The 27,923-nt window shown below is 47.2% G+C and overlaps 1 protein-coding gene across 3 annotated transcripts; it reads left to right on the top strand.

Moving 5' to 3' along the window:
- On the top strand, window positions 1-27,895 carry LOC125917404 (ras-related protein M-Ras). 3 transcript variants are annotated; one of them, XM_049623616.1, is made up of 6 exons: window positions 224-306; window positions 12,482-12,620; window positions 20,092-20,245; window positions 21,810-21,909; window positions 26,247-26,326; window positions 27,650-27,895. In XM_049623616.1, the coding sequence occupies exons 3-6, from the start codon at window positions 20,127-20,129 to the stop codon at window positions 27,747-27,749; spliced, it is 399 nt and encodes a 132-aa protein (XP_049479573.1). In that variant the 5' UTR covers window positions 224-306; window positions 12,482-12,620; window positions 20,092-20,126; the 3' UTR covers window positions 27,750-27,895. The 3 variants fall into 3 exon arrangements, with proteins under 3 accessions (XP_049479572.1, XP_049479571.1, XP_049479573.1); XM_049623614.1 differs by lacking the exon at window positions 12,482-12,620 and having other exon boundaries at window positions 39-306; XM_049623615.1 differs by lacking the exons at window positions 12,482-12,620; window positions 26,247-26,326; window positions 27,650-27,895 and adding an exon at window positions 22,549-24,055 and having other exon boundaries at window positions 1-306.
- The last annotated feature ends 28 nt before the right edge of the window (window positions 27,896-27,923 follow it).

Here is a 27,923-nt window from a genome sequence, read left to right as displayed (position 1 = left end):
CTCTATAAGGAGGGAGGAAAACTCGTGAATATTTTCCACTCAAGGTCAGAAAGGAAAAAGCCTCCTGCCTCATTACACATGTCTTGCCTCCCCAGGTCTGACCTATCAGAAACATGGCAACCAGTGCCGTCCCCAGTGACAACCTCCCCACGTACAAGCTGGTGGTGGTGGGAGATGGGGGTGTGGGCAAGAGCGCCCTCACCATCCAGTTTTTCCAGAAGATCTTTGTGCCTGACTACGACCCGACCATCGAAGACTCCTACCTGAAACATACGGAGATTGACAATCAATGGGCCATCCTGGACGGTGAGACATGGATAGTAGCCCTGCATGGGGGTGGGGCATGTGACTCGGAGGGTCAGAGGAAGTTGACCAACTTCCCTGGGGCGGATAGTGTCTTCCACGTTGTCATTATGGGATGGTTGGTGTCAGGCCGTGTATGTTTTCCAGGGTGAATTCTGAATAGCTTTGTGGCAACCAAAATGCGTATTCAACAAAGAGGCTAGCATCGTGCCAACCCAGTGATGTCATGTTTGTTATTTCTTGCTGATCTGAAGCTCTGATTAACATTTACAGATGTCTCTGGCTCCTAAAAAAATGGGGAAGAGACAAACTGTTTTTTAGTGAGCATAGTTTATTTCCCTTTGAGAGGGGGGAAATCTTGCATTTGACATTGTTTCTAGTGTAGTCTAAATTGGTCTAGATTAGCAATTCTCAAATTGTGGTATCCAGGCCAGCAGCCTAAGATTACCAGGGAGCTTCCCAGAAATGAAAACCCTCAGGCTCTACTGGTTCAAATTCTGAGGGTGGAGCCCAGGAATCCGTGTTTTAACAAACCCTCCAGGTGATGCTAAAGTAGAGAACCGCTGCTCCAGATTCTTACTGGTTATGACTTCGTACTGAGTCTCTCTTTTAAACAAAGAGCCATTAAGGATAGACTGTAATTGTAGGAAGTGAGCTTTGAAAGCCCCTGGGATGCACTATCAGATATGTGATTTGCAAGTATTTTCTTCCAGTCTGTGACATGCTTTTCATTCTTTTAACAGTGTCTTTCAAAGACTAGAGCTTCTAATTTTGATGAAGTCCAGTTTATCAGCTTGTTCTTTTATGGATTGTGCTTCTGGTTGTGTCTAAAGTATTTGCCTAACCCAAGGTCACAAAGGTTTTCTTCCTACGTTTTCTTCTAGCAGTTTAATGGCTTTAGGTTCTGTATTTAGCATTAGGATCTACCTTGACTTAATTTTTGTATATGGTGTGAGGTATGGAACAAAATTGGTTTTTTTTTGGGGGGGGGGTTGGGGGTTTGTTTTTTTGTTTTTTTGGTATATGGAGATGCAGGTGTTCCAGGGCTATTTGTTGAAAAGGTTCTTCTTTCAACACTGAATTGCCTTTGTACCTTTGATGAAAATTAGTTGCCCATATATTCTGTTTGTTTGACCTATCCGTCTATCTTATCACCAATACCACACTGTCTTGATAACTGTAGACTGATAACAAGTCTTAAAATCATGTATTGTTAAGTCCCCAAGTTTGTTCTTTTTCAAAGTTGCTTTGGCCAGTCTAGGTCCTTTGCATTTCCATATGAATTTAAGAACCAGTTAAATTCTAAAATTCTAGATTTTGATTGAGATTGTGTTGAATCTAAAGATCTGCACATTTGAGAAGAATTGACATCCTCATAATGTTGAACCTTTCAACCCATGAATGCAGTATTTCTCCATTTATTTAGGTCTTCTTTCTTTTTTTTTTATTTATTTTTTATGAGAGAGAGAGAGAGAGAGAGAGAGAGAGCGAGCGCGAGTGTGAGTAGGGGAGAGGGGTAGAAGGGGAGAGAGAAAGAATCCCAAGCAGGCTCAGCATGGAGCCTGACTCGGTCTCGATCCAACAACCCAGGGATTGTGACCTGAGCCGAAATCAAGTGTCAGACACTCAAGCTCAATTGACCAAGCCATCCAGGCACCCCTAAGTCTTCTTTAATTCTCTCATGAGTTGTTTTACAGAATTGATTGCATAGGTCTTTTACCTATTTTGTCAGATTTATATCTACAATCTGTATTATAAATGATATTTTTTTATTGCAGTTGTCGCTTGTTTGTTGCTAATATGTAGTAATGCAGTTGCATTTTGTGTATTAACTGTAACCTGCAACTTTGCTAAATTCACTTATTAGTTCTGGTGGCTTTTTTGTAGATTCCTTTGGGCTTTCTGCAGAGATGGTCATGTCTGCGAGTAAAGACAGTTTTACTTCTGCCTTTCCAAACTGGATGGCTTCTGTTTCTTTTCCTTGCCTGATTTCACTGACTAAAAACATACTTGTCCTGTTCTTGATCTTAAGGAGAAAGGTTTCAGTCTTTCAGCAATAAATAGGATGTTAGCTGTAGGTTTTTTATCAATTCCCTTTATCAGGTTGAAGGACTTCCCATTACTAGTTTCCTGAGAATTTTTATGAGGTATGGATATTGGATTTTTGTCAAATGCTTTTCTATGTCTACTTAGATACTCATATGGTATTTCATTTTTAGTGTGTCATTTTGGCAAATTATGTTAATTTTTATAATGTTAAACCAACATTGTCTCCCTGGGATAAATCCCACTTGGTCATGATGCTTTCTTCTTTTATGTAATGTTGGCTTTGACTTGCTAAAATTTTGTTTAGAATTTTTGTGTGTATGTTCTTGAGAGCTATACTGGCCTGTGGTTTTCTTGTCATGCCTAGTAATGCTAGCTTTATAGAGTGCATTGAGAAATATGCTCTCTTCTTCAATTTTCTGGAGGGGTTTGAACAAAATTGGTATTATTTCTTCCTTAAATATTTAGTTGAATACACCTACGAGGCACTCTGGGGCCGGAGTTTTCTTTGTTGGAAGATTTTTTAACTACAAATTCAATTCCTTTAGTAAATATAGGGATATTCAGGTTATTTGTTTCTTCAGTGAGTTTTGGTAGTTGGTGTCTTTAAAAAAGTTGTTCAGTTCATCAGAGTTACCAAATTTATTGGCGTAAAGTTGTTCATGATATTCTCTTATTCTCCTGTTAATGTCGGTAGAATCCAGAGTGATGTTTCCCCTCTCATTCCTGATATTTTTAATTTGTGTTTTCTCCTTTTTCCCTAAACAGTCTAGAGATTTATTGATATCATTGATTTTCACAAAAGAACCACCTCTTGAGTCCATTGACTTTTCCCATTTGGTTCCATTGATTTCCACTCTTAGCTTTATTATTTCCTTTTGTCTGCCTAATTTGTTCTTCTTTCTCTAATTTTTTAAAGTGAAAGCTTGTGTGATAGATTTGAACATTTCTTCTTTTCCAAGATCTTCATTTGGTGCTATAAATTCCCCCAAACTACTTGGTTAGCAGCATCCCACACATTCTAATACACTGTGTTTTCATTTTCATTCTGTTCAGAATACTTTCCTATTTCCCTTCTGAGATTTTCTTTGACCCATTGGTTATTTAGAAATATTTAGCTTTAAAGTATTTAGGAATTTTCCAGAGATCCTTCTGTTACTGGCTTCTATTTTAATTTCACTGTGTCAGAGAACATAAAATGTATGATTTAAATTATTTAACACTTATGGAGGCTTATTTTATGACCCAGGGTATGTTCTCTCTGGTAAATGTTCCATGTGCACATGAAAAGAATGAGTATTCTGCCGTTGTTGGGTGGAACGTTCTATGAATGTCCGTTATGTCGTTTGGTCTTTGGTTGTTTCAAGTGAGATGATAAATCTGGTCCTTGTTACTCCATCTTGGCTGGAACCAGAACCAAATCATCACTTCATTTAAAATTTTTTTTTTTAATTTTTAAAGTTTATTTATTGATTTAGAGAGAGAGAGAGAGAGAGAGAGAGCAAGCAAGTGCAAGCAGGGGAGGGGCAGAGAAAGGGAGAGGGAGGATCCCAAGCAGGCTCCATGCTGTCAGCACAGAGCCTGATGTGGGTCTCGAACTCACAAACCATGAGATCATGACCTGAGCCAAACCAAGAGTTGGATGCTTAACTGACTGAGCCACCCAGGCACCCCCTGAATCACCACTTAAAAAAAAAAATGTGACAGCTTTGTGTGTATACTGAAATGTGTACTTTAAGAAGGGCGAGGGGCACCTGGGTGGCTCAGTCGGTTAAGCGGTTAAGCGTCCAGTTTCGGCTCAGGTCACGATCTCGCCATCGGTGAGTTCGAGCCCGGCCTCGGGCTCTGTGCTGACAGCTCAGCACCTGGACCCTGCTTGGGATTCTGTGTCTCCCCCTCTCTGCCCCTCCCCCACTCACTCTGTGCCTCTCAAAAATGAATAAACGTTAAAAATTTTTTTTCTTAGGAAGGGTGAATATTATGGTATTTGAATTATATCATAGTTTTAAAAACCACCTTCAGGGCTTTGGCTGTAGTCCTGAAACTGAATCGTTCCCCAGGAACCAAGCACATTCCCGCCTCTGGGACTCTACATTTGGTATTCTGTCTAGAACGTTCTTCCTTCAGCAATACATTCTCACCTTTGTGTAGGTCTCCACTCAAATGTTAAGTTTACCTAAGAAGTCTTCCCTGACCAGACCATCTGCACCAGCAGCCACCCCACCCCTGTCATTCTGTTTCCTTGTTAACTCTTTTTCTTTATTCTACCTTTTACTGGTAAACATATATTTGCTCCCTATATTTACTTGAGTTTTTATTGCTTCCCGATAAAATATAAATTTTTGAGAGTGGAGACTTTATTTACTGCTATATTCTCGGTGTCTAGACGACTGCTTGGCTCATCGTACGTCCTCAGTAAATGTGTGTGAAATGAATGTATGACTAAGTCCTGAACAGAATATGTGCAGTCACAGGTGTGAAGTGCTAGCTGTGTTATATAATAAATATCTATAACCACTAAAAGTTAAAACTTACATTTATGCACCTGCTAAAAATCATCTCATGCGTCACCCATTCGACTATATGCCGCATTTTGGGATATACAGAGTTAAAGAACTATAAGCAGTTTCTTTACTGTGGGACTTAAGAGACTCTTCAATATACACACATAATATTGGGAATGTATTGGTAGGATAGGTTGTCCTTAGGGTTTCCCAAAGGACCGCTGTTAGCACATCATTCTGGACTATTTCCACAGAAAACATCCCGAAAAACATGGCATAATACATGTAAGAGAGCAACATCATTGCCTGGTGCATAATTGGGACTTAATGAATATTAGTTCTCTATACAGCCGTATTGACTTCTCTAACTTTTTCTTAAAGTAACTTTGGGTATTAGATTCGTCTCTGAGGGAAAAAAAGTTCCCAAGGGTGATTTTTAGGAAGATTTTGTGATAATGTTTATTATCACAATAAAAATATTTATTATTTCAGCAGCAGCAGGGAAAAGGGAAGCATGGCCACAGCACTACTTTATAAGCACAAATTTGCAAAGCTTGTGTTCTGAATCTCCTGGGCTCCCCTGGGATGCTGTGCCTCTCAACCTGCCCCCCTGAACCCAGCCTAATTCAGGGCATTGCCCACCCAGGACATCCTCAGGCACAGATGCTAGATTGCTACATTTCTCCACTGAGTTAAGTCTTGTATTAAGAAAAGAAAGGCAGGTCAGGGCACCTGGGTGGCTCCGTTGGTTAAGCAGCTGACTTCAGCTCAGGTCATGATCTCGTGGTTTGTGAGTTCAAGCCCCGCATCAGACTCTGTGCTGACAGCTCAGAGCCTGGAGCCTGCTTTGGATTCTGTGTCTCCCTCACCCTCTGCCCCTCCCCCACTCACTGTCTGTCTCTCAAAACTGAATAAATGTTAAAAGAAAAGAAAGGCTTAAAACATTCCTTTTAAATATTAATTAGTCTGGCATTTAAAAAGATGCCTGCCCCATGTTTTGGGAGTTTTAATCAAAGGCTGGTTATATTTACGCTTGAGTGTAACTCTGACCCCTTCTGAGGCTAGATTCCTCTGGGGTGGATTGCAGCCCTGGGATGGTCAGGACTTTACTCGGGCATCCAGAGTCCTGACCTCCTGCTTCGCTGGAGGCCATACCATCCTGGGGGGCGCAGTGCTAAGCCTGGGAAGCCTTCCAAGGGCTCTGAATTCTGGGGTTTGCTCTTCTTCCAAATTCAAAAAGAGCAAAAACATGGCAGCTTGATGAGGAGGAGGAGGAGGAGGGGGAGAATTATGAGGGCAGTAATGATCTTTACTGAGCAATTACTATGTGCAAGCTTCATGCCAAGCACGTTGCATACGCTCTGTTTTAATACAACAGTACTGTGCTAGCTACTGTTGTTATCTCCCTAAAAATAAAGCACAGCAAGATTCACACAGCTAGCAATGGCTTGAACTCCCCTTTGTCTCCTGGATTCTCTGTTAGTCTGATTGGGTGGGAAAATCCTCTCCCACCTCACAAGCTGATCCCTGGGCCTCTGGGAATGGACATTGAAATCCTGGGAAGAGGGGAGCGTGGCCTGGATTATCAGGTCAACAGACGTATTCGCCTGTCCCGCTTACAACTTGCCCAAGGCCCTTCAGAGGGCCAGCTGTTCTTCCCAGGCTTGCTCAAAAAGCCTTCTCTGGTTGCCACACAGGATTCTCAGAGGCTTCTGCTTACTTTACAGACTTGTTTCTTGCTCTCTTTCAAGGGACCTCATTGCCCTGGTTCTCCCAGAATCTAAGACACAGGAGACAGCTGACCTCAGGGGCCAGCAGCTGGGGTCCCCAGTGTCTAGGACTACTAGGCTTTGGAGCAAGCCTGCTCTGGGTTCTTTCCCACAGGTCCTATGGGACCCTGACCTCACCTGTCATTGTTACAGCCCAGTTCTGGGAACGTCTCCTCGCTGCCCGGTGCCCACCTCTCCCGGCTCTCCAGCCTTCTTTCCTGGTCCTTGACTTTGGTCCCCCCCCTCACCCTGGCTTTCAGCTACAGGACTCACCATATCCCAGTTCTCAGGTTTCATGAATCAGGAAGAACCAAGCCTTGGGCAGAGCCTTGAGGTTTTGTATGTATGTATGTATGTATGTATGTACATCTGTATGTACGTATGATTTTATTGTGGTGAAATATACATAAATCTTAACATTGTAACTGTTTTTAAGTGTATAGGTCTGTGGCCTTAAGTCCATGCATGTTATTGTGCAGCCGTCACCACCATCCCTCCGCAGACTTACTCATGTCCAACTGATACTCTGCACCCAGCAAACAATAACTCCTACTCCCCTTCCCCCGGCCCCTGGAAGCACCATTCTATGTCCTGTCTCTTTGAATTTGACTACTCTGAGTACCTCATATATGTATGTGGACTCATACAGCATTGGTTCCTTTGTGACTGGCTTATTTAACTTAGCGCAATGTCTTCAAGGTCCATCCACCCATGTGTAACATGTGTCAGGATTTCATCTCTTTTAAGACTGAATGATATCCCACCGTATGTATATACCACATTTTGTTTACCCATTTGTGCAGCAGCGGACCCTGGGACTCTTTCCATTTCATGGATCTTGTGAATAATGCTGCTGTGCACACGAGCATACAGATATCTGTTGCAGTCCGTGCTTCCAGTTGTTTTGTCTTGGAGTTCTTGTGAGCCTATTTTTTTCTGTTAGGCTAGGGCTGGCAGGCTCCTGAACTCTATGGTATCACCCCCCTCACTATATACCTAAGGAAACTGGTGCAGACGGAGAAGTGACTTGCCTAAGTCAAGCTAGAGGCAGAGCAGGCCCAGGGCGTCATACCTCTGCCGAGCACATCCCCCTTCCTGTCCTGTTTGCGCCTAAACCTTGGCCCTGCAGGGAAGGGTATTGACCGCATCCTCCGCAATCCTACCTACAACGGGGATGGGTGTCGCTGGGCTTCTCACCTGTATTGTTCCCAGTCCCACCCTCTTCCCAGCCTTGCATCTTTCTTCCACCAATGGAGAACAGCAGTGGCCCTAACTCTCCCAACACCTCTTCCCACTATGGGCTCCTGGGCCCAGCTCTGCAGCCGCCCTGGCCCCCTGTGTCCCCATTGACAGCTTGGTCTTTGCAGAGTGAAAGCTCCAGCCCTTCTCCTGCACCCTCAGAAGCTGGGATGTTTCCACCCTGGCTTCTGCCCAAACCTCAGACACAAGTGCTGTTGTCTTCTCGGAGCAGCCTGGACCTGGCTTTTCCCTGAAGCTTGAATCCACATTCTTTCTGGGGAGGAGGAGGGAAGGAGGACATTGGAAGGGCAGCGAGAGGAAAAGGAACATTTATTGAGTGTATTTTTCTGAGCTAGAGCTTCAGAGTAAGCACCGCCCCGTGGCCCCCCAACTAAAAGTGGGGTACAGCCAGAGCTGGCCTGTCGTTCCACCTTTCCACCCATCCTCCTCTTTTCCTGCTGGCAGTGATGTGGGAGGAATTTCCCTCTTTTTCTTTATGAGGGAACATGGCCTCAGATTATGAAATCCAGCCCTGCAGGCCTCTGCCTGACTCTTTATTCTGATTCCGTCAGCCATCACTGTTTGAATGCTTCCAGTAACGTGGGGCTTACTGATCTCCAAGGTGCTCAGGGAAGTGCCTCCTGGTGCACTGAAGCCAAACCCTCTTTCACAGTGGCTCCTTTTGCTTCACTGCAGTAGGAGCAGTTACTCCTGACTAGACTTTTCTGGAAGGCCAGAGCCTGTGTTAAGGACTTTGCAGGGATTGTTTTATTTCATCCTTGCAACAGTTCTGCTAAATTGAGGTTAATGTCTCCACCAAGCCGGTGAGCACAGCTGCTCCTTAGCCAGTACCCACCGGTACTGCCATACTAGTTGATAAAGCAGTGAAATACTTCCATAACATTGGGAAATTGCTGCTGTTGCTGTCCTGTGTCCCTGGGGACCCAGACCTCCTGCTCCAGCGCCTGTCCAGCCGTCCTCCGATCAGTCAGGCCCCTGCAGGTGGAGGGAACCAAGATTCAGAGAGGGGAAATAACATGTCCAAGGTCACACAGCTCATTAGAGCCCCATTCCTCTGACCCCGAAGCAAAGGATCTTACTCTTGCTCTGTGTCAGCTTAGCGCACTAGCCAGCCTGGGAGCTGAGGTTCACCCCATCAGGCAGTGACCTCGAGTCAGCTCAACAAGGCTGTGTGATGACAGTGTGTATGCAGTGTATGCCCCTCCCCCTTCAAAGTCACAGCAGAGCCAGGATTCAGTCCTGGGGTTTGTACCCTAAACCTCAGGTGGGTTTCCTCTTACATTGTTGACAGATCCTATACCCCTGCAGTTAATTTAGGCTTTTGCCCTGATTTCAGAACTTCATGTTGATTGCTCTTAAAAGTCATGTGATGATTTTGGACTAGGGCACCGCTGAAGGCGGTAGTGAGAAGGAGTTAGCTTAGCTTCCTGTTGTATTTTGGAGGAGGAAACAACAGCATTTGTAGATGGAGTATATGGCATGGGGTGGGGGTAGAGAGAGAAAGCCTTTGGCCTGCACGCTGGTAGAATGGTTAGGTTTATCAAGATTAGGAAGACTGGTGAAAAGCAAGTTTGGGGGGAAATCAAGAGTTTAATTTTGGACATGTTAAATCTGAGATGCCTTTCTCATATACAGATAGAAGTCATGCAGGCAGCCGGATGTCTGAATCTAGAGTAAGGGGAGATGTATAGGCTGGAGATGGAAATTTTGGAGTAGACATGTAAAGCCATGAGATGAGAGGTGGCCAATGAAGTGAATGTGGGGGACTGAGTGTGGGGACCCACCAGCATTTAGAGGGTAGAGAGATAAAGGGACAGAACAGGACCAGTCACTGCAGTAGGAGAAGAACCGGAGAGAGCGATGTCCCAAGGCTCTTCAGAAAGGAGGGAACCATCAACTACTGGCCTGAGTGCACCAGCCAGATTAATGTCAGATGTCAGCAGGTGGCCCAGTGGGTTGAGGACTGAGAAGTGCCAACTGGATTCAGTGACATGAAAGTCATTGGTGACTTGACTAGATCAATTTTGATAGAGTGGTCAGGAATGAAAGTCTGATCATAGTGGATTTAAGAGAGAGTGGAGGAGAGGATGAGCAGGCAATGAGAACAGACAAGTCAAGGGGTGTGGCTGTAAAGAGGAACAGAGAAATGGACAGCAGCCGGAAGGAGATGTGAGGTCAAGGGGCAGGGTTTTTACTTGTAATTTTTTTGACTTTAATTTTTTTTTTAAGGTGAGAGAAATTATAGTATGTTTACATTGTGGTGGAAATGAACCACTAGAGAAAGAAATGGATGATGCAGGAGACAACAATAGCAGCCAGTGCCCTTATATAGGTGGAAGAGGACAGGATCCAGTGTCCAGTTGGAGGGGATGGGCTTGGACAGGAGCAGGGCCAGGTCATGCCCGTAGTAAGAAGACAGTGGGAGTGTGTGTTTCAGAGAAAAAGAGAGGGGGTCCCTCATACATTTTTTAATTGAGATGTAACTCCATGGAAAACTCCCTCCTTTAAATAGTATAGATATACAGTTGTGCAGTCACAACTGCTGACTGATTCACAAATCAGCAATCACTTGGATCACCACTGATTGTTCAACATTTCCACCACCTCCCCCTAGAAAGCTCACTCCATTAAGCAGTCATTCCCCATTCTCCCCCACCACCTCCCCCAGTCCCTGAAACCACTGACGGACTTTCTGTCTTTACAGATCAGCCTATGCTGGACATTTCATATAAATGGCACCATACTCTAAGTAGCCTTTCACTTAGAAAGTGACTAGGCTCTTTCACTCAACGTGCTGTTTTTAAGGTGCATCCTGTTGGAGCTTGTATCAGAATTTCGTTCCTTTTTATGTGTGAATAGTATTCTAGTGTATGGATATGCATCACATTTTCTTTATCCACTGATCCATTGCTGGCCATTCGGGTTGTCTCCACTCTGGGGCTTCAATGGATAGTGCTGCTTCAGACATTCGTGTGCGAGTTTTTGTGTAGATATGTTTTCACTTCTCTCGGGTGTGTCCCTGGCATGGACTGGCTGGGTCCTATGGTAACTCCATGTTTCACTTTTCAAGGAAATGCTAAACCATTTTCTGCAGTGGCTGCGTTTGCCTCCCCCGCAGTGTGCGAGGCTTCCTCGGTCTGTGAGGTGGGTTGATTTGGAAGCTTGTGGAATTTAGCTGTTGATCTCTGTTTCACACCTGTTTCACTCAGCTGGGGGTGGAGATTGGAGGAGAGGAGGCCGTGGGAAGCTGTGGCCCAGGAGTAGGAGAAGACTGGATGGGGACATGTTTAGATTTGTTGGGTGCTTTAAGGGCCCTGGAAGTCGGTGCTAGGACTTTAAAGGGAGCAAGGAGCACGGCTCTGAGTTCTCTCCTCCCAGCTATGCGTGGCCACCCAGGGGCAGGTGTGAGGTAGGTGGAAGGTTGGGGGTAAGCAGGTGGGATGGGTGTCTTCCATCTCGGCAGACCTCGGTGCTCTGTCCTCGCCCCCTCCGTGTAGACCTGTGCCTCTTCACAGGCCCTGCGGACACTGCTGGCTGCCCGGTCAAAGACAGGCTGGTGCCAGCAGCAGAGCAAGGCTTGGCTCCAGATAGTCTGGTGTTCAAAGCGTGCCTGTCCTGCTCGCCAGCAGTGGGAACCTGGGCAGGTCACCGCCTTGCCCTGCTTCATTTCTTCACCTATAAAATGTTGCCCCCCCCCCCCACTGGTTGTGAGTGGTTGTGAGGAAGAAATGGGGTTGTAGGCCAACGTTTTGCCTCCCTGTTCCTCTCCATTACCAGCACCCCCCTGCCCTGCTACCATCTGTCCCTGGGATGTTCCTGGTTACACAGCTGAGACCCACCCCCCTGCTGCCCTCTTCTTTCCCTGAGAGAGGTATTTGTTTGGGGTAGAGGTGTTCCCGGCTCTTCTAAGAATTCCACAAAACCGTAGACCATCTCCCTGAGAGAATGTGCACCCACACATGCAATATGTTCTCCAGGTCAGGGAATTTAGGGACCCCGTGAAAATGTATTCCAGGGCTTCTTCCCGTTCCCCCAGCTGCCATAGTGTGGCCTCGCGAGCAGTTGTCCCCTAAGGCTGGTGGCCAGCACTTCTGTCCTGTCATCCTGAAGTCAGTGAGTTGAGGTTGGGGCCACTGCCAAAGGGAAGCTTCTGCATCGCCAGGGAGCCAGCCGTATGTGCTGCAGGATCTTGCCCCCTCCCCCTTAGAGAGTCCCAAGTGGCCTGGCTTTCCACACCCTGCCAGCACTTTAGAGAAGAAAGCAGCCCTTTTTCTGGGAACAGTGCATGGTGGATGGGTCCAGCCCTTCTGCCCGACACTCAGCCCACTCCATACATACCCTTACCCAGAAAGGGGAACACAAGTAACATAGTAAAGAGCCCTCATCCCTACTGATGCTCAACTAGGTGGCATGTATTTATTGGAGTCTTCTCCTGGGAAGGGCACAGGCTTCCCCACCTGACTCCTGTGTGAAATGGGTGTGATCACTCCTGCCTCCCACTACGGGTCTGTGGATTAGAGAAAGGTAGAAAACAGCAGGCATGGTCCTTGGAGGCGTATTATCTCTAGAAATCATCATCTCTGTTGTTTTATATTCCAGAACCCTTACTTCACCATGAAGGGTGCGTTACACAAGTTAAAAAGTCACTTCTTAGTGATTTCCCTTAAAGCTGGCCCGGGCTGATCGAACACAGTAACTGCATTTACTATGGCATGCATGTGATCTGTCTAGTCATTCTGTAAGTATTTTTTTGGACCTGCATTGGGTGCTGAAGCTTTTGAGACACCCAGGGAAATGAAAGCCAGGCTCCCCTCCCACTCACCCTCTGGAGTTCCCCCCCCCCCCCCCGCCCCCGCCATGGTGGGGAGCTGAGCCAGGCCTGGAGGCCCTGACTAGCAGAGACCCACGGAACCCATAACCCAACAGGAAGGGTTCAAAGACACAGGTCAGAGGCTTGGGCTCTCAGGAGAGGAGGCAGACTGCAGCCACGTGGCGGGATGGCTGGGGTAGCTGGCGGAGAGGGTATTCTGGTTCATTTGTGCAAAGCCTTGTGCAAAGGCTTGTAATTGAGACACAACCTGGCGGGTTCTGGGTGGCCAGACCCGCACCCTCTGGTTGAAGATAAAAGACTGGATGAGTAGGGACAGCTGGGTCTTGGGGAAGTTGGAGTGGCCTCCTTCCCAGTATGCAGCCTTGAGCAGATCCCTTTAACATTGTGGGCCTCAGTGTCTGCATTTGTACTAGGCCATGAAGAGGACCCAGAGGGCGTGTGTGCATAAAACCCCAGCAAAGTGCCTTCTGCCAGTAGGAACATGGTGGGAAGGACTCTTGTCAGCCAAAGAGCTCAGACTGTACCCTGGGCTGCCGCCAAGGTCAGAGCCCTGAGCCCATGGCAGGGTGTGCCTCCCACTGAAAGCCCTGGAGGAGGAAGAAGAGGAAGAAGAGAAGAAGGAAGAGGAAGAGTGGGAGGGAGATGGGGAGGGAGAAGGAGGAAGGCTCAGCTGGGACCCAGGCTGGTGCCCTCACATGCTGACTGCCCACCTGCGGGGGTGGGGGGGCCCCATACCATGCCCACATGTGGGACTTGGATTCTGAAATTCACAAGATCTAAGAGCAGCCCTGGGGTTTCCACTTAAACCCTCCTCAGCCACACTGCTGGCCCCATTATCCTCTGGATGGGAAGACTGGGGCAAAGCAGACAGAGGTACACAGTGCTGACCCTCTCTGTCTCCAGAATCTTTATCTCTTCTCCCTCCTTCTGCCCTGGGTGCCTGTGTCTCTGTCTCTGTCTCTGTCTCTCTCTCACACACACGCACGCACACACACGCACACACATGCACACACACACACACACACACACACACACACACATTGGCAAAACACCTCTTTTCCCACAGTGACTAATACTTTCTCTCTCTGGAATTCTCCTACCTTCATGACATCAGGCATGGGAAATGCAGGCTGAATCATAATTTCTGAAATGCATAGCTGCCCATTATCTTCAGCCTCTTTTGGAGGCAGAGCTACTGACAAGGGGCCTGTGCCTCATCCAGGTGTATGTGTGTGGAGGGGAGGGATGAAGCCCAAACCAGACCAGGCCCAGCTCAGCCCCCATCTGCTCCTTCCTGGTTGCGTCTGCCCTTCTGGGGCCCTAAGGTTTAGAATTTCCAAGGCGCCCTCCACTCTCCTCTTTCCCCTTGGCCCCCATTCTCTATGTTCTGTGTCTTCAGTGTCTGCCCATTCATTTTTTTCTCTCCACTTCAAACACACCTGCCTTCGCTGACACCCTGGTTGCCTCTGCCCTGGTCCCTCCTTCACCTCTTCACAGCTTCCCTCTCCAGTCCCTTTGGCTGCCAGACTTACCCTCTCACTACATCTCTCCCCTCTCTGAACCTTCCGTAGCTCCCCAGCACCCACTGAGTTCAAACATTTTAGTGTAGGATCCAAGGGCCACAGCCTCTGGTCTCCCTGACCTCTCTCCCATCACAGACCTTTTATGCCTGCACACCAGCCTCCCCACGACTCTTTTCTTCCTAGCCTTCAGGCCGTTGCCCATGCTGATTCTCTGTCTGGAAGGCCTTCCCCAGGCCCTATCTTTTTTATGTCAAATGCTGTTCTTTTAAGGGCAGGATAAGTATCCCTTCTTGGCTAAAACCTTCCATTATCCCTCCAAGCTGAAGGGACCTCCCCCTGCCCCTTCCCTAGATCTCCAATAGTATGTATCACTTTCTGTCCTGTATTATTTTTCTTCAAGTGTCAGCCCAGCTAGCCTGTGTACCTTGATAGTGAGATGCAGCTTTCTTTTTAACCACCTGAAGTACCAAGCAGAGCGGATGGCACTGTGTAGGTGCTCAAGAAGTAATTGGCAAATGGATGACTGACTGAATGCACCTCTTAGAGTCCCATGTGCAGGCTGCTCCTGTTCCCCAAAGGTGGGGCAGGCCTGGACGTTACCACACAACCATGTGCCATCCCTGTCCGGTTTGTGATTAGGACTATGCTAGGCTGTTTCCATGAGCTGGAAAGTTCTTTATTTTCTGGGCTCTGGAACAGTTTGTCCCTAATAAAAAGAGCTTTGTGCCATTCATGGGGGAGATTTGTCTCTTTAATTTCATGGATAATTATTGGCCTATTCAGATTTTATATATTTTCTTGAGCCAGTTTTGTTCATTTATATTTTCCTTAAATTGTCCATTTCATCAAGAATTGAAAATTTATTGCTATAAAACTGCATATAGTTTTCTTTCATAATCAAATATATATCTAGATCCATAGTCATAGGCCTTTCCTCAATCCAAAGGCTTATTAGTCTTTTTTCTTTTCTTTTTTCTTTTTTTTGTCTGATAAAGGCTTTTTTTCTTTAATTGGTCTTTTCAAAGAATCAGATTTTGATTTTTAGGTATCTACTACTTTTACTTCCTCTCATTTTCTTAATTTCTACTTTCATTGATGATTTCTTCTTTCTTTGGTTTTATTTTTCTTTTCCTAGCCCCTTCATTTAAATGCTTAGTTAATTTTCAGTCTCTTGTTTTTGGAAGTGCATTTAAAGCTGTAATTTTCCTCTGAGTACCACTTTGGCCTCAAACCAGGGGTTTTATTGTTGTTTATTGTCATTCAATTCTAAATCGTTTGTAACTTCTACTTTGCTTTTCTCTTTAACTAGAGCATTTTTGAGCAGTATCACTCTTTAAACTTTGAAGCGGATAGTTTCTTTTACATATGTGTTGCTGTTAATTTCTGATAATTTTGCATATAGACAAAAAGATAGCTGCATATGACATCTGCTTTCAGAAATGTGTTGAAATTTTTATTGATGGCTTAATATATGGCCAATTTTTGTGACAATTTCCTGTGTTTGAAAATGCTTATTTACTGTTTGAGTGTAAAGTTTGTTCTCTCAGATGATGTTTTTAAATTTGGCATTATTGAGATCATTACTTTTGAGAGGCCAGGTGATCTGTCTCTAAGACAGGCCTGTTCAGTTCTTTTTTTTCCAAATTTTTATTTAAATTCTAGTTAGTTAACATATCGTGTCATATTGGCTTCAAGAGTAGAATTTAGTGATTCGTCACTTACATACAACACCCAGTGCTCATCCCAACAAGTGCCTACTTAGTGCCCATCACCCATCTAGCCCATCCCCCACCCCACTCCCCTCCAGCAACTCAAGTTGTTCTCTGTATTTAAGAGTCTCTTATGGTTTGCCTCCCTCTGTTTTTCTTATTTTTCCTTCCCTTCCCCTATGTTCATCTGTTGAGTTTCTCAAATTCCACATATGAGTGAAATCATATGGTATTTGTCTTTCTCTGATTTATTTCACTTGGCGTAATACACTCTAGCTCCATCCACGTTGTTAGAAATGGCAAGATTTCATTCTTTTTAGGCTGAGTAATATTCCATCGTATATATATATATATACATATATATATATATATATATATATATATATATATATGTATATATATATATATATATATATATATATATATACACACACACCACATCTTCTTTATCCATTCATCAATCGAAGGACATTTGGGCCCTTTCCGTAATTTGGCTATTATTGATAATGCTGCTATAAACATCAGGGTGCATGTACCCCTTTGAATCTGTATTTTTGTATCTTTTGGGTAAATACTTAGTGGTGCAATTGCTAGGTCTTAGGGTAGTTCTTTTTTTTTTTTTTAGTTTTTTTTTTTTTTTTTGAGAGAGAGAGTGAGAGGGAGGGAGAATGCATGGGAGAGATGGGGAGAGAGAAGAGAGAGAGAATCCCAAGCAGGCTCTGCACTGTTAGCATGAAGCCCAGTGTGGGGCTCGATCTCAAAAACCATAAGATCATGACCTGGGCTGAAATCAAGAGTAGGACGCTTAACCCAATGAGACACACAGACACCCCTTTAGTTCTATTTTTAACTTTTTGAGGAAGCTCCATACTGTTTTCCAGAGTGGCTGCACCGGTTCATTCCCACCAACAGTGCAACAGGGTTCCCCTTTCTCTGCATCCTCGCCAACACCTGTTGTTTCTTGTGTTGTTAATTTTAGCCATTCTGACAGGTGTGAGGTGGTATTTCATGGTGGTTTTGATTTGTATTTCCCTGATGATGAGTGATGTGGAGCATCTTTTCATGTGCCCATTGAGGCCTGTTCAGTTCTCTCACAATGATCATGAGATTTGCCAATACCTACTGTATTTAAAAATCAGGTTTTTGTACATATGTATCTTAGGCAACATTCTTATGTGCTTATGATTCATGACTTTGGCACTCCTTGATGCTTGTACTTTTTCCCATTATAAATACCCTGATTTGTCCTGTCCAGTGCGTTGGCCTTGAATCCTGTTTTGTGGATGCATGGGGCTGGCATATCCTTTTTTATCCCTTCATTTTTCATCCTTCCTGTGTCATTTTGGTTTATATGTGTCTTTTGCAGTAGCAGACAAGTGGATTTTGTATTGGGTGTCTGCCTTAATAGGTGGGTTTAATCCATTTGCATTTACTATTGTTAGGCATAGTTAGAATTACGTCTGCCATCTTCTTTCATGTCTCCTTTTTTAGCTTTCATATTTTTGTGTAGTTTATTCTTGCCTTTTGTTGGATTGGTCCCATTTACTTTGTTCTGTTGGGTTTTTTTTCTTCTGATAGTTAGGAACTTTTGAGTTTTATGTCTAGTGGTTATTCTATGTACAGACATGTGTTGGTGTGTGTGTGTGATTATATTTTTCTGTTAACATCTGGATGTAATTATTATCTTTAGTCTATTCCCAAATGAGGCAAGAAATTTAGTAGTAGCTTACTTGTCCCCAGCCCCGCCCCTCACAGATGGATCATTGTAGATTTTAGTTCTAAACTGTCATTAATTTACTTCAAATCCTAAAATGATGTTTATTTAAACTTAACTCTTATGTTTTGCTGTATTCCTTGCTTATCATTATTTATAGTCTTTCATGGACCTATTTTTCACTTGCTGAAGTATTTCCTCCAAGAATTCTGTTAGAAAGCATGGATATAATATTACTTCTACGCCAATCAGTGTGTGAAACGACCATTTTTCCTTTCCAGAGGGTCCATTTCAATTTTCAGCTCCCTATTAAATTGGGGTTTCAAAATTCTGAACATATTTTTTCACTTATCCTAGATCTCTAGTTTTTTTGTTTTTTTTTTAATTTTTTTTTTAATGTTTATTCATTTTGAGGGAGAGAGAGACAAAGTGGGAGCAGGGGAGGAGCAGAGAGAGGGAGACAAAGAATCTGAAGAAGGCTCCAGGCTCCATGTTGTCAGCACAGAGCCCGATGCGGGGCTGGAACCCACAAACCACGAGATCATGACCTGAGCCAAAGTTGGACGCTTAACCAACTGAGCCACCCAGGCACCCCTAGATCTCTAGTTTTTGTTTTGGATAATACACACCTTCAAAATCTGTGAATACATTAATTACATACCAACTGAATGTTGGGCCTTCCCATCCCTTCAGCCAAACCTGTGACATTTTCATCTGTTTTGCTGTTGGGATTTATTTAGTGTCCTCGATCCCTACCCAAAATTACACCAACTCCCATCAATTACCTTCAGCTGGCTATATTGATCTTCACAGTATGTACTCATCCCCACCAGATGTTATATTACCCATTCAGTTGTTTGCCAATCTCCCCACTAGATTATGAGTCCCAGGAGAGCAAAGATTTTGCCTCATTGATGTTGCATCTACAGTGCCTACAACACTGCCTGGCACATCGTAGGCTTTCCAATATTTCTTCAGTGAATGAATGAACAAAATTGAGTAGACTTCACATTCATTTACTCATTCAGCTACTATTTGAGTTCTGTTTGTGCCAGGTTCCAAATAGACCAAGCCCCTGCCTCTGGGAGGTGACAGTCCAGGTGGGGCCTATGAAATGGGCAGCAAGAACAGTATGCCATGAAGGAGCTATACAAGAGTGGGGAGAGTCCCGGAGGCTCAGGCACGAGAATGCAGTGAGTCAGAGTCAGCTGGCCAAAGCAAGGGGAGCAAGAGAGGAGGGATGGTTGGGGGATGGCACCCCAGGTGAGGAAGACAAGCTCGAAACAGACACTCCTTCAGAGCTTCTTTGTGGCAGGCGTTGCTCCAAGGGTCTAAATATTTTAACTTAAACAACCCTTAGCATCCCCATTTGAGGAAACGAAGGCTCAGAGAAGTGAGCTTGCCCTGAATCACACTCTAGGAATGAAGAATCAGACTCAGCCCAGAATCTGGCTCCAAAATCTATAACTACCTACTCCACTGCCTCCAGGGAGAGGGCAGGTGGGTCTGAGAGTAGAATGAGCTAGGAAATGGGAGAGGCCGGATGGTGAGCAGAGACTTGCGGGATGCTGAGGGGCTTCAGGAGGCCTAAGGGGGGTCAGGCCTGTGCATCTCAGAGGAGAACCCCCAGCTGTGGCTGTCACCCCTCTGAAACAGCCTGGGGGTGCACATTTAGCAAGGAAGCTGGAGGGGAATCGGCTTGAGAAGTCCATAGGGTGGAGGGAAGGAGAGGGGATGGATGGGTTGGGGAGAGACCCTCTGCCGAGATGGTGCCCTGCTCCGTCTCCCCAGCCATTCTTGTTTCCTTCCCCAGCTTCCCTTCCCATCACCCCTGTGACAGCCCCATCCTAGGGGCAAGTGATCCTGGCTCTCAGAGGCCTCTCCTTCCCCATGGCCTGCCTGCTGTCTGTCCACACCGGAACTGAGGACCCTTCCTGACCTGGGATGGCCTCTTCAGGCTTCCCCAGTGCATGTCCTGGGCTCTCCTCCCAAGGAGCTACAAGGTGGAAGCGTTGTGTCTATCTTACAAAAGAGGAAAGGGGGTTCAGAGAGTCAGGTAACTTCCCCAGGAATCAGTTTGTAAGGGCTGCAGCAGGATCCAAGCCCAGGTGTGGGGACCCCAGAGGGGTTGTGTAGCAGAGTTGATCATGGACTTTGTGAGGTTTTTCTGTAGACAGACTGTTAAGGCCCAGGGAGCACAGTAGGTTGGAATCAGCAGGTCCACAAATGAGTCTCTTAGAGCCTCATACTTTGAAGTGTCTGAGGCCCTGCTGGGTCCCTTACACCTCAGCCCAGGGAACTCATGCAGCCTCTCGTGGGGACAGCTTGTCTGGAGCCACCCTGGGGATGGCAGTGGCAGCATGGGGGTCTGCAGGCCAGGAGGGCTCCACAGTGGGGGGTGACAGCCTCTGAGTGGCCTCATCCCACTCCAGTTCTGGACACAGCCGGGCAGGAGGAATTCAGCGCCATGCGGGAGCAGTACATGCGCACAGGGGACGGCTTCCTCATCGTCTACTCGGTGACAGACAAGGCCAGCTTCGAGCACGTGGACCGCTTCCACCAGCTCATCCTGCGCGTCAAGGACAGGTAAGGGCAGCTGGGCCAGGACCTCCCAGCCTCTGGATCAGAGCAGGCTCTGTCTGTCTCAGTCTCTCTCACTGAGGCACAGAGGGGCAGAGGTGAATTCAGACATTGGTCCCTTGGGCTCCTACCCCAGTTCTTTCCATGGGGCCAAACTGCTTTCAAGCCTTAAGTCAGCCCCTTCCCATCTCTCCTAAACTGTCCCCACTGATGCCCCCAATTTAACCAAATTTTATCATGTTCAAAGAAAAAGTGAATTTTCTCTCCAGTATGCGTTGTAATTGGCTAAATCACATTTGACTGTGGGATTTACAAGCACCTAATTAAAGGCTGGTTTTTTCCTTAGCATTATATGGAGTAATTAAATAATTTGTAGTTTCTTTTCAGCCTAACTGGTGTTTTCAGTTAATTGGCTCTTAAAGAGGCAACGCAAAGAGAGTAAAAGGACAAATGAATAGGAAATGAGCAAGCTTTGAACAAATCTCAGTAAATTCAGAAAAGCCTAGTTCACACCAACTCCAAAGGCAAAGTATTAGTAACTTTTCCAGGGAAAGGGATACACACTCACACACACTCACATATACACATAAAGCTCTGAGACGTAAATGTGGGTTAAGCTCCTGACTGTAGGAATTTCAAAAGAGAAAACATAAATGACTCTGATATGAGAAAATATTCAGCCTTTTGGCTAACCCAAGAAATGCAAGAAAAATAATAAAGTAGTATTTTTTACCTGTGAAATTCTAAATTTTTAAAAATGAAAATGCCCAATGATGTTGAAAATGCTGTAAGACTGACATTTCTTTCACCTTCAGGCGGCAATATGGCCACATACGTCAATGAGGATCTTTATTATTTTTTTAAATGTTTATTTATTTTTGAGAGAGAGAGAGAGAGACAGAGAGTGGAGGGGTGGGGGCAGAGAGAGAAGGAGACACAGAATCTGAAGGAGGCTCCAGGCTCTGAGCAGTCAGCACAGAGCCCGACAACGGGGTTCGAACTCACAGACTGCGAGATCATGACCTGAGCCAAAGTCAGACGCTCAACCGATTGAGCCATCCAGGCGCCCCAAGTCAATGAAAATCTTTAAGGCAGACATGCCTTGTGATCCCACTCTTCCTCTCTTGGGAGCCATCTTGATTTTGCAGCTGCCATTTATTGAATGCCAGCTGTGTACCAGACGCTGGCCCTGATGCTCTTCCCGAGCCACTGCTGATGGCCACAGCTGCCCTGCATGGCTGGTGCATCAGCGTGGCCAGGAGATGGAAGGGAGCAGGTCTGGGTAGCCAGCCCTCCCTCGCACAGCAGTCTGTCAGGGCCCTCACTGATGGTGTTGAGCCAGCAGCTTCCCAGGAAAACCGTTTTCCTCTCCCTGCAGCAAGCCTCCAAACCAGCAGTCCTGAGCTCCCCCTTCCCCTGCCTAGAGACGTGGAGAGAAGGACTCTTGAGTCGGCCCCAGGGCAACCAGGGAGGCAATATGGGTTGCACTGTGCCTGAGGTGCAGCTGTGTTCCCATCACCAGGTGTGGGAGCTGTGAAACTTCATGAGCTGCTGTTCCTTTATTTCCCAGAGAGTCATTTCCGATGATCCTCGTGGCCAACAAAGTCGATCTGATGCATTTGAGGAAAATCACCAGGGAACAAGGAAAAGAAATGGCGACCAAACACAATGTAGGTTGTGTGTGTGTGTGTGTGTGTGTGTGTGTGTGTGTGTGTGTGTGTATGCGTGTGTGTGTGTGTGTTGGATGGTCAGGGATGTATACAAGTCCATGCCCATCACCCCTGTGGTACCTTGGGGCTCCTGGGTAGTGGGTAGAGGGCATATGTGATAAGGGATATGTTGTGAAACAAAATAGCAGACCAGAGAGAAAGCACTCTCTTCAGTCATAAGGGGCTCTGATGTGGGGACCAAGGGCCTTCACAGCAGCCTGTGAGCTGTGGCGTTCAGGCCACCTCCTGGCCTTCAACACAGCAGATTCATCGTTGGGCTGTGCAGGGGTTGGCTTCTGTCCTGTACTCTGAGCCAGCCGCCTGATTATGCTCAGAATCATCAGACGAGCTGCAGTTCACCGAGCCCCATTCTATGACAGGTATTATGCCGGGAGAGCATTTAGGCCTCATAGCCACATGTTGAGGTAGGTATCGTTATGCCCATCTTGCGGCTGGTCACGCTGAGGTTTGCCGAGGCCACTCCGTGAATATCAGCAGACATCTTTGTTTTCTTTTTCTCAGTTCATTGTGATGCCCCTTTGCCCTCTGGATGTGCTGGAGAGGGGTCACTGGGCTTCTTCCCACCCCTCCCCCCCACAGGCACAGCGCAGGCCCCTGGCCTCCTTGGTCAGTTACATAGAAGTCCACTCTGCCTGCTGGGAGGTCTGCTGCAAGGTTGCCCCATCCCCCTGCCTGGTGGGCCCAGCTGTGTGAGTAGAGGAAGGGGGCTCACTGCAAGTTACTTCTGCTTGTCTGTGCCTTCTGTGTTCATTCACATGTTCACTTAACTGTACTAGGCCCTGGGAAACAAAACCCCTTGCTTTATGGTTCTTATGTCTAGTGACAGGAGAAGATAATAAACAAAGCAAATTACAGTGTGTTGGAAGGTGACATGTACTATGGAAAAAAGTAAATCAGGGAAGGGGGTCAGGAATGTGAGGTGGAGGAGGATGCTTTTCCAAATAGGGTAATCAGAGAAAGCCTTGCTAGGGAGGGTGCATTTCAGCAAGGACTTACAGGAGGTGGGGGAGTAAGCCCCACAGACCTCTGGGGAAAGAACGTTCCAGCTGAGGGAATAATCGATGCAAAGACCCTGAGGTGGGAGTTTGAGGATCGGCAAGGCCAGCTGGAGCAGGAGTGGGAGGGGTGGGTAGCGGGAGGTCAGGTCAGAGAAGGGGTTTAAGGCTTTATGGGCTTTTACTCAGAGGGAGACGGGAAACCACTGGAGGGCTTTGAGTGATGAGTGATGAGTGATGAGGTCTGGCTTATGGCTGGACAGCTTCTCTCTGGTGGCCGTGTTGAGTAGGGTTGGTAGGGGCCAATCGTGGGAGCAGGGAAATGAGTTAGAGGCTGCCACAATAATCCAGGTGCAGGTTAACATGGCCCAGGGTGGGACTCGTGAAAGTGGCAAGGAGGTGGTTGGATTCTGGACATGTCTCTAAGAGAGCCAACAGGGTTTGTGCACAGATTGGATATGGGGTGAGAGAGAAAGAAGGGAATGGCAGGTGACCCTGTGGTTTGGGCATGAGCAACTTTCAAAAGACAGGAGTGAGAGTAGCTGGGCAGAGGAGACAGTAGGATTAAGTGTGTGCAAGACAGGAGCTTGCTTGCATATCTGTGTCATTTACAGAGCTGAGCAGATGATCAGTTGGAAATGCCAAGACAGCAGTCAGATATAGCATCTGGGGTAAATATTGGCAATTGACAGCATGTAGATGGCATTTGAAGCCATGAACACCAAGGGAGTGGGTGTAGGTAGGGCAAGGGCCCCAAACTGAGGGACCGAGGCCGGGACACTTGAACTAGTGATGTGGGGAAGTGAGGAGGAAGCCATAAAAGGGCCTGAGTGGTCAGTGACACATGAGGGCCAAAGCAGAGCATCATGAGAGCCAAGTGAAGAAGGTGCCTCAAGGAGGAGGGAGTGATCGACCAGGACAGGGCTGCCCTGAAGTCTCCAGAGGAGAGCTGGTTCAGCAGCAGGACATTCTGAACAGAGACAGGCCTGAGGAGCCGGCTCCGTTTCACAGCCTTGGGCTCCATACACTGGCCTGAGGAGGCTTTCTTAGGGCTTTCACCTTGTGTGTGTCCCTCCCAAGCAGCTGGGTGGGTGGGTGCAGAGGGGAGGGTGCTATGCAGGCAGGAGGAGCTCCATTCTGCAGATAAGCAACGCACCTCCAGAACCGGGTCTCCCCTGTCTCAGCCATCTTTCTCCTGCAGCCAAGTGACTTATTTGACCAAATGACTCTGCGAGCTACTCTGGATAACATCCTATTTTAGAGCTCATAAGGCAAGTTCCTCTTTAGCTGGCAAGGCTGGTGCCCCACCCTGTGCAGGAAGACGGCATTTCTTAGCCCTGTGGCTGAGTCAGAGCATACTACCGTTTATTGCAGGGTTTCCCTTAGTTTGAGTCTCCTTGCTCCTGAAATCCTAGAATTCTAAGAACCCAGAAAATGCACATCAGCCTTTTTTTACTGGTAGAGGCAAGACGCCCAGAAAGAAGGAGGGGGGTACCTGAGGACCTAGGGGATGCTACAAGTGATGTACTTCTGAGTGGTGCAGGGGAACAGCAGGCAGCAGTGATCTGGGGCCCCTGGATCCATGGACTTGCTGAGCTGGCAGGGTCACAGGATGTGAAGGGGTCCCAGTTAGGTCCCGGGCCCCACTACTGGCACCTTCCCGCTTCCCCTCTCAGTGTGCACATAGAAGTGCCTTGTCCTGGCCTCACAGGGTGCCACGGGTCTCTGGCTTCTAGGCACTAGCAGGGGTGCCTGCCATGCTTGGAAGAGGCTCTGCCAATGACCTCAGCACCCCTACCTGTCTGTGGGAGGCCAGGCAGCAAGTGGAACATGCATCTGTTTCAAACCTTGATTCTCTGCTGGCCTCTGTGTGGCTTTGGGCAACTGTGTCAGACTCTGAGCTCAGTCTCCCACTGCACAATGGAGATACTTGCTCACCGCAGACGGTTAAGGGGGGGTTCAGTGAGGTCAGGGATGTTGAGACCTGGGGGGCAAAACAGCCCACAGTCGTCTCAATCAAACAACCTACAGTGGAGGACAGTTTTCTTTCAGTGTTTTCAGAGGTTCAGAGATTTGTTGGATGACTACTTCTAAAGTCTGAGCAAGCCGTGCTTCCTGTGCCCTGACCTTGGGGTCTGGGTCAACTACGAGACCTCTGTCTGAAGCCACAGCAATGTGTGAAGATAGTTTAGGGTATGTTCTGGGCAGTCGTTTATAACACACTCTTCCAAAGTAATAGCTTATTCTGTCACCCCCTTACCCAGGCACTTGAACTGTTGATCATTTTTATTTTCTTCACTGGGCTTTTCTTTTTTGAAAGTGTTACAGTGAAATGCCTTAGTTTTGTAACCAGGAAAAAGTGATGAAATTTACCACAGTTCTTCAGTCTGGTCACAAGCTGCTTACCGCTCTGGCCTGGGAAAGCCTGTATATTTTGTACAAACCCCACACCCTCTCCACTGATGGAGGAGTGGGCATGAATGCTTCCTGCCTTTGTGGGGTCCCTGCTACAGGAGAAGAGGTGTGCTCAGGACTGTGTCCTGACCTCATGGAACCTTCGTTCCCCTCCATGTACTGGCCCGAGGCTCAGTGTAGACATGGCCCTCAACACCTGTCCTGTGGGGCCACCTCAGCCACATCTCTCCATGTGCTGACTGCCTTTCAGGTGGATGATGATCCCTCAGTATTAAACGTGCAGGCACAAGCCTTCTGTAAACATGGCTGAACTCCCAGACTCGTAGATGCAGACTGTGCTGTGCTGAGCTCCCAGACTCATAGATGCTGGGGGCGGGGAGGCACAGACCGGCTAGGGGTCACCAGGGTGCAGAGTCCTGCCCATGGCCCAGCTTCGCCTCAGCCTTTCCCGCCACAGTCCCCTCTAGAGAGGGCCCAGGAAGAAGCAGAGGTCCCTTCACGGTGGAGAAATGGGCCTCAGAAAGAAAAAAAGAATGGCCTCAGATCCTATTTTAGTTTGATAAATGAAACAGTCTTTAGTCTTCAAGTATATAAAAAGATCACTTCTTTTCTATTTTTGGGGGGCTATTAAAGATCTCTATGACTAGAGAACAAGAGGGAAATGGAAAAGCTGTTGGTAAAATTTTCCAGCCATAAGGAACAAGAAGCTACCAAAGGACTTGAGGTTGTTGGAGCTGGGGTTCTGTGGTGGGGGGACGGTGTCTAAAGTCAGGCAGTTCCTCAGGACCTCTGAGATTTTGCGGTTTTAGGGAACAGGGCTTGGTGGACCCCCGAGCCACTTTTACCAAGTCGAGCTTTGCCTTCCAGATTCCGTACATAGAAACCAGTGCCAAGGACCCACCTCTCAACGTCGACAAAGCCTTCCATGACCTGGTGAGGGTAATTAGGTGAGCATGGCACGCCTCCCTAGAAGTGGGGCCTCTGTGGCAGGATGGGCACCCGCAGGGCTGGAGGAACGCAGCGCTTGTTCCCAGGCCCAGGATGCACGGTTCTGGGCCTGCTTTGGATTTCTTGTACCTCCATTCATTTCTTTTCCCTGCCCTTCCCACCTGCCTTCCCACACCTGCCCTCACTCCTACTACCTGTGGGGGAATCCAGAACCCTTCCTGCTGGTGGTGCTCACTCAGCCTCCTCTCTGGCCTCCCCTAGGCTCTGCAGCTCAGGCTCCCTGAGGGCAACTCCCTCCCCCTGTCTGAGGTTCTCCCCACACCACTGCACCTGTCAGCACCACAGACAGGTCTGTCTCTTCTTTCCCACCCTGACGCCAGAGCACCCTGGGACATGTCACCTGAACAACCACCATTCTAATTCCTAGGCTCAAATTTCTAAAGCGAGGCACATGAGCCTCCTTTCCAGACTGTACACACTGCCAGTCTGCAAATATTATTGGAAATCCTGGTCCGTGGTCTCGCTTGCATTCCTTTGCATGGTCAGGGTCCAAGCCCTAACCACTTTGTGCTTAGAGGATTGAACCAGCCTCCTGGCTGCTCCCCTGTCGCCCATCTGCCCACTTCTGAAATCTGCAACATGCAGAACAGCCTATCCAGTGGCCCTCAAATATCTAGCACGTAGTGTGAGGCCATGTGCTGGTGAGCTCGAGCTACGAAATCACACGTGGGGCTCTGACAGAGTACTCCCCACCTGCTACCTCTCAGCACCCCCAGGATACACATCCACATGCATGCACTCACACACGCACGCCTTTTGTCCTCATTCCCCAGCATGGACTGTGATAGTACAGCCCTTACTTTCTTCACGCTTGAAAAAATTTTCCCATGGGCCTCCAGTTAGGATATGCTGCCACACCATGGGCGGGTGATGTCTTGGTTAGGGACCTGTCGTTCCAAGGGCAGGTTGCAGACATAGGAATGGCTACCAGAAAACATGTAAAGAGCTTTTGTCCTCAGCTGACCCGTCATTTTTTTTTTAAAATATGAAACACAAAAATAGAGGCCAATACTGTATAACATATAATGTAGTTTATGATTTAAATAATTGTAGCCACAGCATGATGTCAGGAATTCTCAGCAGTAGGAGGACAGGCTTTGCACTGCCCTCTCTGCCTTCCACTCTCTTTGTCCCAGAGACACTCTCCAGGACAAGCCCTCCAGCAGCATCCAGAACAGGCCCGCCTGGTGCGCAGGAGGGTGGGGCAGGGAGAAGCTAAGCCCATTCTGACTTTGTTTTTCTGCCTTTCACTATCTCAAAAGGCAACAGATTCCGGAAAAGAGCCAAAAGAAGAAGAAGAAAACCAAATGGCGGGGAGACCGGGCCACCGGCACCCACAAACTGCAGTGCGTGATATTGTGACGGGCCTGAGACCCTGGCCACAGTGACCGTGAACTGGCCGGCCCTCGGGACCCTCCACTGCCTAACCGCACTGAAAACCATTTCTAACCATGACCCTTGGCCCGAGGACCTGGCACGGGAAGGGAGAAAGGGAGGGTGGGCAGGAAGGAGATAATGCTCCGGCTTTGCCAAAAG

This window comes from Panthera uncia, unplaced genomic scaffold, assembly GCF_023721935.1.
Source record: "Panthera uncia isolate 11264 unplaced genomic scaffold, Puncia_PCG_1.0 HiC_scaffold_180, whole genome shotgun sequence".
NCBI lineage: Eukaryota > Metazoa > Chordata > Mammalia > Carnivora > Felidae > Panthera > Panthera uncia.
The sequence above is the reverse complement of the archived record's forward strand: the minus strand, read 5'-3'. Positions and strand labels throughout refer to the sequence as shown.

What these genes read in the sequence shown, in the direction of transcription:
- LOC125917404 (XM_049623614.1), top strand. Translation starts at nt 114, where the DNA reads ATGGCAACCAGTGCCGTCCCCAGTGACAACCTCCCCACGTACAAGCTG. An exon ending in ATCCTGCGCGTCAAGGACAG is followed by an intron (nt 20,246 to 21,809) that starts GTAAGGGCAGCT and finishes TTTATTTCCCAG; the next exon opens with AGAGTCATTTCCGATGATCC. An exon ending in AAATGGCGACCAAACACAAT is followed by an intron (nt 21,910 to 26,246) that starts GTAGGTTGTGTG and finishes TTTGCCTTCCAG; the next exon opens with ATTCCGTACATAGAAACCAG.